At 39.8% G+C, this 14858-nt stretch overlaps 1 protein-coding gene across 9 annotated transcripts in view; it reads left to right on the top strand.

Annotated features, from left to right (window-relative positions):
* The window catches only part of CACNB2 (calcium voltage-gated channel auxiliary subunit beta 2), a 225293-nt gene that overhangs the window by 188609 nt on the left and 21826 nt on the right, over positions 1-14858 (top strand). For all 9 annotated transcript variants that reach the window (XM_060248402.1, XM_060248403.1, XM_060248401.1 and 6 more), the window contains 3 exons: positions 1978-2100; positions 5040-5176; positions 8371-8447. In XM_060248402.1, the coding sequence (XP_060104385.1) occupies positions 1978-2100; positions 5040-5176; positions 8371-8447 (337 nt within the window). The remainder of the gene's footprint in view (positions 1-1977; positions 2101-5039; positions 5177-8370; positions 8448-14858) is intronic.

Here is a 14858-nt window from a genome sequence, read left to right as displayed (position 1 = left end):
TTGATAATATTGAAATACTGAACAAAACTATGACGTTGACAATACCATATTTGCCTGAAAGGAAAAGGACTCTAAGATGATCCTGCTAAAAAGGTTATACAAAGAATTTAGATTTTATTGTATTATTTGTTAAATACTGTGAATATTGTGATAGTTTTAAAATAAAGTAACTTTATACATATATTCATGGTGGTCATTTTTAACTCCTTAAGAACAAACATAATAGTGTTTTACCTCACAACAGAGAGATGGTTCAAATATTTTATAGAAAAACCTCTGTTCATTTATCTTTAATTATGGAAAGCTTGTGTCTTGCAGAAGTTCCTCTTACACTTTTAGAAAAACCTCTGTTCATTTATCTTTAATTATGGAAAGCTTGTGTTTTGCAGAAGTTCCTCTTACACTTTTAAAATTTGGGACAGTTGATTCTTCTAAAAGCACAGAGCTTTCCATAACTTTCTATGAGTTTGAAGGATTGTTGATATGTTGAAACATTAATATCAGCAAATATTAAACTGTGAATAAAACATGGCTGGATAAAAGTACTACATATTGTAGTAGGTATATCAAGTCTTTGGGAAACAAACCAATCCATATGCATGATCTATAAATGATAATACTTTTAGAAACTGAGTGGGTTGGAGGAGAAAGCACTTCCAACCAAAACAAGTTCATCTGCTGGGTGGCCTTGGCAAGAGGCTTGAAAAAAAAAAACTGGCAAAAATCAAAGACAGAAGAGAAGAAAGAGAAACCTGTGGTGGGAGGCTGGGAGCAAGCAAAAGAGGAGAGAGCAAGGGCTGTGCGGATGGGATGCATCCTCCTCTTCTGTGAGCTCTTATGGGTCTTTTTCTTTTAAAGGATATAATTTTTTAAAAAAAAAACCTTCAAAAACATCTTTCATGCCGAATAATGGAAAAAACAAAACAAAAATGTTTTTCAAGAAAGAAGAAGTGAGTTGGTGGATCTGTTTTGTTTTTATGTTTGCTAATGAACAGTTCATGCACTGCACAAACCTACCCTTGTTAGTTAGATTTCCCCCTCCAAATTCACATTGCTATTACATACTTTCCTTCCAGTAGGCACCCATGCCATTACTTTATGATATGTAACCAAAAACTTACTAAAGTGATTGTAACATTGACCCCATATTCAGTGTTATATCCCGATATACACTCGCAGAAAAGGGCCTTATGTGGATTTAGAAGGGCATGTCTGTTAGGATTGTACTGCTCAGCATCTAAGTAACTGTTAAAATGCTCTTGCTGTAAGAATTATCCATGATCCTGAGTTCACTGTTGCTGTCTTTGATTCTGACTTAGAATCATAGAGTTGGAAGGCACCTCCAGAGCCATCTAGTCCAACACCCTGCATAATACATAAACTTCACAAATACCTCCCCCCACATACATCCCCAGTGAACAGAAGATGGCAAAAACCTCCAGGATCCCTTGCCAAACTGGTCTGGAGAAAAATTGCAGACTGACCCCAAAATGGCAATCAGCATTTCCCTGGGTGTGTAAGAAAAGGCCATGAGAACTAAACAAAGATGCAACCCTTCCTGCCCCCCTTCTCATGCAACCCTTCCTGCCTAATTCAAAGAATCAGCATTGCTGTCAGATGGCAATCTAGCCTCTGTTTAAAAACCTTCAAGAAAGGAGAACCTCCCACCTCCCAAGGAAGCCTATTCCACAGAAGAACCACTCTAACTGTCTGGAAGTTCTTCCTAATGTTTAGTCGAAAACTCTTCTGATTTAATTTCAACCCGCTGGTTCTGGTCTGACCTTCTGGGGCAACAGAAAACAATTCTGCATTATCCTCTTGTTATCATTGTGAATTTTCACTTGATTCCCACCCCACCCCCAATATTGTATGGTGCGAAATAGAAGCCAGTTCTTCACTGTAAAGTCCATGCAAGTTCTCTTGTTGTATTTGTATATGAAGGAAAACAAAACACTCTTTATCTTGTTTGCTCTACAGACAAAACCCGTGGCATTTGCAGTCCGAACAAATGTTAGCTACAGTGCAGCCCATGATGACGACGTACCAGTCCCAGGCATGGCCATCTCATTTGAAGCTAAAGATTTCCTACATGTTAAAGAAGTAAGATAATTTACCTGATACTTTCTGTTTAAAAGACACTATTCAAGGATGCATTCTGCTTAAATTATGACTGTATATTCTAAAGATGCAGTGATTTTTCTGTTAAATAGTATTTATTCATGATCCTACCCCTGAATAAGCATCTACAAAACCTCTGAATGACCTGTGCTGTACTTTCTGTGAACCTGCTGTTTACTTGTAAAGACGCATATAAAATAGAATAAACGCATAAAGTTATTGAAATGGCAGATTATGTATTAAAACATTTGGATTCTCCTGCAGATTAACTAAAGTTTTGCTCCTGTGGATGATAACCAGGGCTTTTTTGTAAAAAAACACACAGGAATTATTTGCATATTAAGCAACACCCCCTGATGTTACCTTTGTCTCACACAGGGCTTTTTTTGGTAGAAAAAGCCCAGCAGGAACTCATTTGCATATCAGGCCACACCCCTGACACTGAGACAGATGGAACTGTGTTCCTGTGCATTCCTGCTCAAAAAAAGACTTGATAATAACAATTAAGGCCATGTAATAATACTTTATCATTAGAATGAAATATGGATTAAGAAATAAGAAGAAATCCGATTTTTTTTTTTTTTTTGCAAAAGAGCCAAAGTAGATAGATATATTGTCAGCTATGGAAAGTGGTTCTTCTGCCCTCAAAGAGGCAGGAAGCTTCATGGGGCTTTTGCAGCCTCCAAGGCCAATTGTAAAGGCAGGAGGTCATGGTCTATGATGACATTCTGACTGTATTCTTTTGACAGGGAAGGAGGAAGAAGGAGGAGGGGGTGACTTGGCTGTCAGCCTAATCCCTTCCCTCTTTCTTCAAGGTCAATAAGGCCCAGCAGACCACAGCAGCATTCTAAAGGGAGTGTGAATCCAGATTCCTCGATTCCTCATTTCGAGTATAACATCTGGAGATTAAAGAGTACATTCCATCAATGAATGGGCAGTGCAGTGGTTAGAGTGTCAGATTAGGATCTGGGAGATTCAGGTTTGAATCCCCACTCTGCCATGGAAGCTTGCTGGTGACATTGGGCCAGTCATCCACTCTCAGCTGGGGATGACTGGCCCAATGTTATTGCTGTGAGTTGGTTATTGTATGTGGGTTATTGCTGTGAGGATAAAATGGAGAAAGTAAGAAAGGTATAGTGTACATAAGTCCCATTGCGCATATACAATTTCCTACTAAGAGACATAAAATCATTTCACTTTTTCTATTGTATATCCCTATATTCTACCACTTCAAAAAACATTCAGGTGTAGTATTGTTAGGTTATAGCAGTAATATACCTTTAAACTTCCTAATGTATCAAGGGATACGACAGCCATGACTTCGCTCACTCTTCCTTCCTCTGTCGTGTTCTGTTCTCTCTCTGTCCCTTGCATCCTGTGCAGCACATGGAGTCCTTTTACTATTGCAGGTAAGAGAAGCAGAGAACAAATGATACGACAGGAGAGGGCAGAAGTTGTGATTGTTTCATCTCCAGTTGTATAATTTAATTTAAAGGTACATGGCAACTTGTTGGGTGCAAGTTGGTGGCCTTAGCCTCAAGCCTTCTCCAGTATTTTTTTAAATGTACATTATGCGATTTTGTGCATCCTCATCCACACTTAATTTTGATTATAGATAAAATACTGAAAATGTCATACCACTTCCTGAGCACATATGCTCACATGCCAGTAATAGTGGTTATCATGCAAACAGATCCTACTTAAAAGACTTGGGCCACTGACGTCAATGAGCTGAGAAAGGTGTAACTCTTCTTAGGGTTGCACTGCCGATCTCTTTAAGATTATGTGGCTGAATATGTCACTGAGAGGTCATGTAGTGTAGTGGTCACAGCTCTAGACTAGCACCCAGATTAGATCCCCACTCTTCCATGAAGCATTTTGGGTGATCTTGGACCAGTCACAATCAGCCTAGCCCATGGTTTGTTATGAGGGCCAGATCTGCCACAAATGGGACCTTGTTGGGCCAGGCTATTTAAGATTAAGAAGTGGAGATATAAACTGTATAAAGGACACAGACAATCACAATTAACTATTTTTTTTAAAAAAAAACCTTAAAATAAAACATGCTTAATCATTAGTGCTCGGTCTTAAAGGTGCTTTCTTTGTATTTCTCCCATGGGATCCAGGGAACTGGGCCAAGGAAACTCTGGCTCTTTTCTTCCTTCCCCAGGGGACCAGGAGGGGGAGGAGCCTCAGCCAATATAAGGAAGAGAGGCTTGGCTCAGTAGCTTTGCTATGGAATTGAGATAGCATGGCAAAGCAAGCTATCCCTCCCCACCTTCCTTCCCAAGGGAAGAGCCTCAGCCAATGGAGAAAATAGGGGCTCTGTTCTGTAGCTCCTGTACAATTGAGCAAGCCTTGCAGAGCAAGCTGTTATGCAGAAGGAAGCAAGACAGAGGGAGAAGGAAGCAGATGACAGCCAGTGGCTCAGGGACTTGATAGGAGCCCTCTGGGGGCCTGATTCGGTCCTGGGCATCATGTTTGACACCCCTGGCCTAGTTCATATCAGAGTATTTTTGTAAGGATAACATGGTGTAGGCTTGAAGGAAGTGGAGGATAAAAATGGCAGAGGTGGATTTTTTCTGCCTTCTCCCAAAGAGTGCCAAAAAGAAAATAGCAGGAGTTGGGGTACCTACTGTGACAAAAAGCCATGTGACACAGGCAGCTGCAGTGAGGATGAGAAAACAACCAAAATTGCCCTTCTGGCTCCTGTACTAGCCCACTACTAACTCAGTACTTTTCTGCTGGCGAAAGCCTTCTTAATGCCATTGAAAAGGATTCAGGGGACCTAACCCCATATATATACCTTACTTACAATTATTTATAAGACTAGCATTGTAATTGTGATACAGAAAAATTGATAGAAAAATCCCTTGTCATGAGCTATTTCTAACATTTAAATGTGTATCCTGTTTCCTTAGAAATTTAACAATGACTGGTGGATAGGACGGTTGGTGAAAGAAGGCTGTGAAATAGGTTTCATACCAAGTCCAGTCAAATTAGAAAACATGAGGCTGCAGCATGAACAAAAGGCTAAGCAAGGAAAATTTTACTCCAGGTAATTAAAGATATTTATAATTCATATATTTGCCACAGTATTTTGTATATCTTGCATGTATTTGTCTTACTGGAAGAATCAGAGATGAAAAGAGTTGGATTAAAATAGTTGTTGCAAGTAAATATTTTGAATAGCATGATTTTGCTAGTGGGAGGGAAATGACATTTTGTTCTTTTACATGTTCCCTATGCAGTTTTACCTATGGATTCTGTATCTATACATTTGCTAGAACTTTCTAGAGCTTTAGTTAGCCTCACTATATGCACTGACAAAAGGACTGAACACTTTCTTGCTCAGTTTTCTTCTGCCAGCTGGAAAAACAGCAATGCATTCACTTCAGTGACTTTTGCTTGGTTAGGGGTCCTACTCTAATTAGGAAGGCATTTTTTCCCCTTAACTAGTGCATCCCCTTGGTTCCCCCTCCTTGGGGTTTCTTCCATTTTCAGTCTCTGGCACTGCAGCTCTTTTCTCAGAAGTACTGTGTGAAAGGACATGTGGACATAATTGTCCAGCGAAGCTCCAACGTCCTCCAGTTTGACTCACATTCTGTTTTTCTGTTGCAAGCAGGGAGACAATTTTTCATTGAGTACTTTGGCTGTTTGTGACTGGTACTTTCGATTTATTCAAACAGTAGAGTGTATTAGGTAGCATTTATGCATGCACATCTCATACAGTCCTAGATGCCCCTGAGACCTGCTGCTTCTGTGCACCACTCAGCAGCCAGTTGCCTAAATAAAGAGCAAACCACCTGTCAGCCAGTGAACATAAACAAATGCTTTTTAAAAAAAATGCTGCTTAATGTTGGACTGAATCAATGTTACTGATGTTATTTCACATAGACATGTTTTCACACAACCTTATGGGAGTGGTAGTCTTCTGCCCACATCATTTAAATAACTGACCTGACAGTCCATGACAATGGTCCAACCATAGCAGGCCCAATCTACAGTGATTCCTCTTCATATGTGCAGTATGATCATTGTGGTCCTTGCCACATCACCTGTTAAAACTAGTGGTGTCCTAATTTACCTAGCAGTTCAGTGAGCTCCATCACAGATGCTTCAACCTTTTGAGTTGTCTGTTTATTACCGACTTCATGTGGTTCATGCTACTGTGATTCCGGCAATCTTCAGGATCCTTGGAACTAACAATCAGCCCTCCTACAGATCTCATAGTCATTGTTAACAGTCACTGTACTGGTGGGAAGTCTGTTGTGCTACATTTGTCCTGTGATCCTGCATAAAATACAGATGTTTTTCTGTTGGCATGTTCACTGTGAGACTCCTACTATCAACAGCCCTTAGATGTACTAAGAGCAACAAGTGCACATAAGCTTTCTAAAGATGTAGTCTGGTCTCAGAGCCCTTGAATCCTTCTTCCTTCTTGCTCCAGGCATGTTAGTATAGATAACAATAGACTGCCTCACAATTCTACAACATGGAATATATGGAGTATAAGATTGATTAGATCACTATGGATGATTGCTGTGGTTCTGTAGGGAATGTGCTTAGGGGGTGTATCAGCAACTCTTCAGCATTTATTCTAAGAAGATCCAGGGGAGCAGCCCACTAATGGTCCCTGAATCCTTATTAACTATTCACTTATAGACGTCTTTCAGAACAATAAAATGTGATATGCCAAAATTTCTCTAGCATTCAGACATCTATCCATCTCTCTTGGAGACTTGATTGAGTTGACACCTTTAAGACCAACAAAGTGTTATTCAAGGTATAAGCTTTTGTGTGCATGCACACTTCTTCATATACAATGAAATGGAAATTAAAGGTGTCACTGAACTCAAACTTTGTTCTGCTGCTTCAAACCAACAGGGCTACCCACCTGAATCTATTTTAGAGACTTAATTATAGTTTGTCCACAACCTTTCTTGGACACGTTCATACCTGTTTAATCCCAAGGTATCTACAGATGTTACCAGTTCTATATTCACAGTGCCTTGATAGTTCTAGCAGATATAGTTTACTAATGTATACCACCTTGTTTGGAACCATTTTTTATACTTTACCTTAAGCTAGCTCTATCTTGTCAGATCTTGGAAGCTAAGCAGGGTCAATCCTAGCTAGTGTTTGGATAGGAAACTGCCAAAGACTATAAGACTATGAATGATGCAGAGGCAAGCAATGGAAAATCACATTTGAATGTTTCCTGCTTTGAAAACCCTACAGAATCGCCATAAGTCAGCTGTGACTTCATGGTACTTTCCATCACCATCTTAGCACCCAAACCTTGTTTGCCTTTTAAAGGTGCTAATTGGTTTTTATTTTCAACCCCTAAAGGATACTGGTGTCTGGTTATTACAGAGACCCAGTCTTTTACATTAATTGGACAGAGGATTTAGGCAGCTTCACATTTTTGTATACTGTGGGCCCCTTGGATACTTTTATATTATCACATTGTAAACATTACTGTTCATTATAAACTAGCTGAAAATATAGCTTTTGGGGTCAGAGTTACCCTACTGAAAGTATGTTGTCTTCCTCTGTTTTCTTTAGGTGAATTTTGATAACTGAATAGAGTAAAACTACAGCATGATCTACTTTATTGACCTTTATAAAGAATTATGCACTTCATGTATATGCTAACTCATGATACAAATAGAGCAGTCATCCCCATTCTCTGCCTCTCAGTTTACCAACTCCTCCACAAAATATGTCAATTTGCCACTCTTCCATTTGTAAATGAATCAGAGACTATGAAGAAGAAAATCATGTGACTTACATAACTTGGAGAACTACTAATATTCTTGGAGTGCAGTAATGCAACCTGGTGACCTTTCCCACAGCAGCCATTTGTCGCTTAAAGGTACATTCCCTTTTCCCCACAGCATTTGAATAGGTGCTGAATGGAAAGGCTTTGACTCCTATTCTCAGGATACATAAAGAGACAAAACTATCATCCCAGAGCTAACAGGTCTTTCTAAAGCTCTTTACTGGACAATTCTAAAGCAATGACACATAAAAACCCTGTTTTTATAATCATTAACAACTTACATTTGTGAAACTGATCACATTATTGGCCAGAGCATTATAGATTGCTCTGCATAATTGTTATTTAATTCTTCATATGGTTTCTGGAAAACACTGATCTCTGAAAAAAATTACTCTGATTGTCTATTAGGATGAATGGCAAGTAGATAATATAATTAAAAGCAGTTAAACTATATTTATTTACTCTAGTAAATCAGGAGGAAATTCATCATCTAGCTTGGGTGACGTAGTACCTAGTTCCAGAAAGTCGACACCTCCGTCATCTGGTAAGTGGGTCATTGCTGTTTTAATAATCACTATCTTCTTTTATGCTACGGTTTTCAGAGAAGTGACAAATCAGCCTTTCATTGAGGTGGCAAATCACCATGTTTTTCTCTCCCTTTTATAAACAATACATTAACAGGTTCAGGCTCTCTCATGTATATGATAGAAATGAGAGGCACTGCTTATATTCACTGACAGTTTTGCAAAGAAGTAGGGCCTGGGCATCAGGGCTTTAAATAGGGAAAGAATGGACCAGAATGAAGTCCATGCTTCTAAGGTCCGCTCCTAACCCCCACCCTTCAGGAAGTGTTCCTCAGGCTGTCAGCAATTGGCCAGCCATTGGGAAGGCTGCCAGGCCCTGCCCAGGAGGATCCGGAAGTGCCCTGGCAGGGCCCAACCCCAAATGCTGCAGCAGGGAAGGCCGCTTTTCACTTCAGTTCCTAGCTCTGTAGTCATAAAGCAGGCACAGCTAAGTTTGTGGTTGCAGTTTGTTGGAAATGGGCGTAAGTCTGCATTGTTTTATATCCACCAAAGTTTCTTTGATGAAAATGGAGACATGTTTTTAATACCACTATCCTCATAAGAATGATCACTCCTCAGTTCCTGACTTACATATTGCTAAAGGCTCTACTCTGTATGCTGTGTAGTAAATGTTCCACAGTGCTAATTCTTAAAAGCTAGTTTAGTTGAAAGATATATTAGAGAAACTTAATAGTGTTTCAGTGTGTCATCAGCAGTTCAAAACTTCATAATATTTGAAATGATAGGCTGTGCACTATGTGGGGTTTTATTGTTCATGTGTATGCATTTACGTGCCTATGTGCTAGACACAAGATGCACTTGCACTAGGGTTGCCAGCTCTGAGTTGGGAAATACCTGGACATTTTGGGGGTGGAGTATGAGGAGGGTATGATTTGGGGAGGGACTTCAGTGGGTTGCAATGTCATGGAGTCCACCTTCTAAGGCAGTCATTTCTGCAGGTGAACTGATCTCTGTCACTTGAAGATTAGTTGTAATAGTAGATCTTCAGCCACCACCTGGAGACTATTTAAAATACACAACTCACAGGTTATAATGACCGAAATTGCTAAACAATATTGTACTTCAACAATAATCACAGGTAAGGACAAACAATATACAAATAGAGTCCCAGTGAATTGTAGAGTCCCAATGTACAGGAAGTCGACTTGGTACTCGTGCTTTAAGAAAGCTTCCAGCAAAGGAATACACCACTTCTTCTCTAATAAAGACAGCTTCAGTAAATAAAGATGTTCCAAATCCTTCCTTTTTATACAAAGTATACATCCAATTCTTTAAGTCCTTGAAAAGGACACAAAGTCTCAGCTCCAATTTTCAAAAGGGCAGTGGCTCAAAACAGCTCAGGTTGTGTTTTTTAAATAGTCCAGAGTGACCGCTCTCCTGTTTCTCGACCACCTGGAGGCTGGCAACCCTAACTTGCAGCCAGTTCAAGGGTAATATTTTAAGACTGAAGGAGGGGGCTGAACATTTTATTAAGGGAATCTAAAGGGCAACAGCAGGAACAGAACAGGGCAGTTATTTTACAAGTACATGTTCCAGAAAACAGGGACTAGCCCTGATTAGTAGTTGGAACATTATTTATTTGAATATCCGTACCCTGCCTTTTCTTATGGCCCAAGCTGGCTTGCATGTCAAAATTTAAAACATGCAAATTACAACAAAATCCCAAATAATGCCCTTCTTTAGCCTACATACCATTAAAGTCCTGTCACATAAAATGGCCTTGCCGCTTTTCCTAAACTGTTTTATGTTTTAGTTAGTTATTTTAGAGTGTATGTAATTGTTTTATTCTTGATGTGATCTGCCCTGAGCCCATTTGGGAAGGGTGGGATAGAAATGTGAAATAATAAATAACTATACTTCCAGAAATTGTGTCTCTTTCACTTCCTGGTTGCATGTGGAGGGGCAATGAAAAAAGCATGGGCTCTGGTTGATTCCAAGTAGGCTATCCAAAGCAGAGAAGCTAGCAAATGGCAACCTGAGGGCTATGCTTGGCATATAAAACACATGGAAAGAGTCTTTAGATATACGATTCCTAAGCTGTGAAAGGCTTTAAAGTGTTTGCCTTAACCAAGACAGTGGTAGCTCTTAAGTGGATCATGCTGAAAAGCTGTGGCTTGTCTTTTAAACTACAGTGAAAGATTGATAGCATCATTCCTTTTATTTACCTATGGTGTAACCAACATGTCTGGATATATTTAATTTAGGACACGAGAAACTGAAATATTAAGCCTGATAATTTACCATTTCTGGTCAAGGTAGGTGAGAGGGCAGTGGCTAAGCAGCTTCAGACTTTCTTGGATGATGCATCCATTCTCGACCCATTCCATTCTGGTTTCCACCCTGGCCATGGGACAGAGACAGCACTGGTCACCTTCATGGATGACCCTTAAAGACACTTGGATTGGGGTCAGTCAGTGCTGCTGTTGCTTTTAGATGTAAAGGCAATGTTCAACCATGACCTTATGATCCACCACCTCGCCAACATAGGAGTTCAAGGGGCTGCCTTACAGTGGTTTTCCTCCTTTCACCACAGTTGGAGACAGAGGGTGGCACTCAGTGGGAGGGTCTCCCTGTGATATCCACTGGAATGTGAAATGCCACAGGGGGCAATCCTCTCGCCAATGTTGTTTAGCATCTACTTGTGCCCCCTTGTCCAATTAGTCTGAAGGTTTGGGCTGGGTTGCAACCAGTATGCTGATGACACTGAATTCTATCTGTTGTTGGATGGCTGTCAGTCTCCACCACAGAGAGCTTGGACAGGGCTTTGGAGACCATGGCTAGGTATCTACAGAAGAGTTCATTGAAGCTAAATCCAACAAAGATGGAGGTCCTGTACCTGAGTTAGTGAGGTACTCTCAGGAATAAGGATTCCTGCCTTAGATGGGGCACTGTTGGTGCCAGCTCAAAATATGAGGAGCCTTGGAGTGATTCTGGATTCCTTACTTTCTGTGGAGGCCCAGGTCACCACAGGTGGCAGATTTGCCTTTTATCATCTCTGGCAGCTAAGGAAACTTGCTCCCCATCTGTCCCCCCAGGACTTGGCTGCAGTGACCCATGCAATTGTCGCTTCCAGGCTTGATTACTGTAACTCACTTTATACAGGCTTACCCTTGAAGCTGATCTAGAAACTCCAGTTAGTTCAAAATGCAGTGGCTGATCTACTGACTGCAGCTGCTGTGTGGGTGTGCATTCAGCCAGTGCTAATTGCATTGGCTACCATTTGAGTATCAGATCCATTTAAAAGTGATGGTACTGACCTTATGTGGCCTGGGACTGACATATGTGCCCTGGAGAGTCTTGTGCTCAGCAGACCATCACTTCCTGGTTGTTCTCGGCCCAAGGGACGTCCGCTTAGCCTCAACCAGAACCAGGGCCTTTTCTGACTACTACATTTTTGCAAGGCCTGTAAAACAGCTGTTCTGTCAGGCTTTCAGTTGAGGTGGTGGGCACCCAGTTATTTAGCCTCCCTTGCTGAAGCTTTTAACTGCATATTGCCCATATTAATTAGACCTTTACTGTTTTGATTATGGCCTAGCTACTTCCAGTGATTCAGGATTGTTAACTTTTATTACCTTTTGTATTGCCTGCCTTTTAGTGGTTTCAATTATTTATATTGGTATAACTGTTTTAATGTTTTTGTACATTGTTATCTGTGACCTGTGCTGAGCCCCCTTGTGGGGAGGGTGGGATATAAATTGAAATAAAAATAAAATATCTTCCATGTTTTTGTTGAATAATTTACTTTTTGCCACATTTTGTTGAAATATTCTGTGTTCTCTCCTGAGTTTTTGTTTTTAGTCAGTTTTTTTCCACAAAAGCAAAAAGGTTCTGAACTTTTAAAATTCCTGCAAATTCAGTAAGTCAGTCAAAGGGAACAATGACTTCTCAAAGAATTTATAATTTCAATATATCCAGATTTTTTTTATAAAATAGATTGAGAATGTTCATAAAACTATTATTGTTTTACATTGTTATGCCTTAATTATTTTAAAGCATGTCTAATTCTATACATTTTATTAAGTCCGGAAACTACAGCTAGTGCAGAATGCGGCAGACAGGCTGCTATTAGGGCTTCCCAGGTGGGAGCATATACAGCCGGGACTGCGGGAACTGCACTGACTGCCAGTAGTGTACCGGATTCGCTATAAGGTGCTGGTTATCACCTTTAAAGCCCTGTATGGCCCAGGACCTGCCTACCTTAGGGACCATCTCTCCCCACACATTACCCAGAGGGTACTTAGATCTGGATTTCAAAATCTATTAACAATCCCTGAGTTGAAGGAGGCCAAATTAAAGACCGCTAGAGAGAGGGCCTTCTCGATTTCAGCCCCCTACTGGTGGAATTAACTACCAGAGGAAGTGAGGTCCTTGTGGGACCTTGCCTAGTTCCACAAGGCCTGTAAGACCACACTTCTGGTTGGCTTTCAGTGGATGCTGAGCCTTGTATCGTAGGGAAATTGCAGAAATACTGTCGCCATTGAAATTATATAACATCAAAGAGACTAGCACCAAATTATTCTGACTGTTTTAATTCTTGAATGTGTAATTTTATAATATATATGGATCTTAATTGTTTGTTGTGGTTTTATACTATGAGCTGCCCTGAGCCTGCTTCGGCGGGGAGGGCGGGATATAAATCAAATCAAATAAATAAGTCAAATGCTCAAGTCTTTTCAGTTGCATTTATTAACAAACTGTGTGTGAATATAAACTCTTTTTCTTGCTTAAAATGGAATCAGAGTTCTTTAGAAATAGGTGAATGTTTAGCAATTAAGGATAATTTTTTACTTTGTTGATATGCTTTCTTTGTAAAGAATAAAGGGAACAATAATCCTGTTGAGCTACAGAGATGGAACATTAATGATATTTTTATGTAAATAGTAAATACAAAGTATTCATACATAAATTAAATCAAAAAGGCTAGAGAATTACATCTCTTATGATGGCAACAGCCAATTGGAGTCAGGAGACTGGAAGTTTTGAGCTTGGTGAATTTGTTATATAATTATTGCAGAACATTAGACACATATTAAGCACCTGGATCAACCCAGATTTCTCATGTATATTTACAAAACCTGTTCCCAAAATTTGACTTTAACAGTGATCATTACTGCTCTTGAATAAGCTTAGAAAAAAGTATACCATTAAAATCAATGAAGGCAAACAATTGTCGGCCTATGGATAGCACTTGGCTCCTTCATTTCTTTTCTGCAGTCCTTCTCCCTCTTCATCCTAGTCTTATTTATGGCACATTTAGCAATAGAAGAGTTCTTCCACTTTTAGAGGTTAGGGTTTCACTAACAATGTAGAAAGATGGAAGCATTGGTATCATGGCTGGGAATGTCTGTCACCCAAGTAACTTGACTGGAAATACCTAGTCCCTAGCAGAAACAACAGCAGCAGCAGCAGCAACAACAACAACAAGAATAAGAATAGATTTGCTTAATTGCCCCATCCCGGCCAAGGCCAGGCTCTGGGTGATGTATATCAAGTACAAGTTAAAAACACAATAAATGCACATTAAACGACCTTCCCTGCTTTAAGCCATGAAATGGCTAAAGTTGTTCTCCTCTCCCTCCCAAATTACTTAAACATTATGATAGCAATAATGATTTTGAAAATCTGTCCTGAGCCAAGGAGAATCTTGAATGAGCAAAGCTGCATGAGTTAAGTGGGCAGAGTTTGGAGCACTGCCATTTCTGTGGCACAACAGCCATGACTAAATACAGTCTTTAATCAAGACTATGTTTTCACCAAATATGCCATAAAAAGAGGGGGTCATCTTACATTTGCATACAAGTTACTGTTGTGTCCTGTAACAATAATTTTGTTTTTGTAAACATTTTTAAGGGGGTCGTCTTACATTCTGAGCTGTCTTCCTTTCAAGTAGATACCTTCTTTTTCTTTTCAGAAAATAAACTCCTGCTACTTAAACAGAAGCTTTCATGAATAAATTGTCCTATTCTTTAAAAGAAAATAATATAGGTAGAGGTTAGAATGAACCAGTTCACCAACGAGCCGTACTATAGCTACAGGTCTGCTGCAGTTGGTCACTCAGGAAAAAAAAATAATAGCTTCTTGTTTATTTCTTTTAAATTGCCTTGCTAGTTCCAGCTGCATGACTGACTGAAGCAAAAATGGTTATTTCAAAATCCTTCTCTGAACATGTGATTGTCTTGGACAGTACCTGTTTTTTTGGGCCACTGTGTGACACAGAGTGTTGGACTGGATGGGCCATTGGCGTGATCCAACATAGCTTCTCTTATGTTCTTAGTAGCCAACATCTCTGAAGAGCTAAACATAACTTAAAATTTGAATGGCTAAAGCAAGTGCCATAGTCTGCAAAATATGACATGTGAATACCAAAATAT

The sequence above is a fragment of the Heteronotia binoei genome, chromosome 10 (assembly GCF_032191835.1).
Source record: "Heteronotia binoei isolate CCM8104 ecotype False Entrance Well chromosome 10, APGP_CSIRO_Hbin_v1, whole genome shotgun sequence".
In the NCBI taxonomy this organism is placed as follows: domain Eukaryota; kingdom Metazoa; phylum Chordata; class Lepidosauria; order Squamata; family Gekkonidae; genus Heteronotia; species Heteronotia binoei.
Note: the sequence above shows the minus strand (reverse complement) of the source record. Positions and strands in the feature narration are given on the sequence as shown.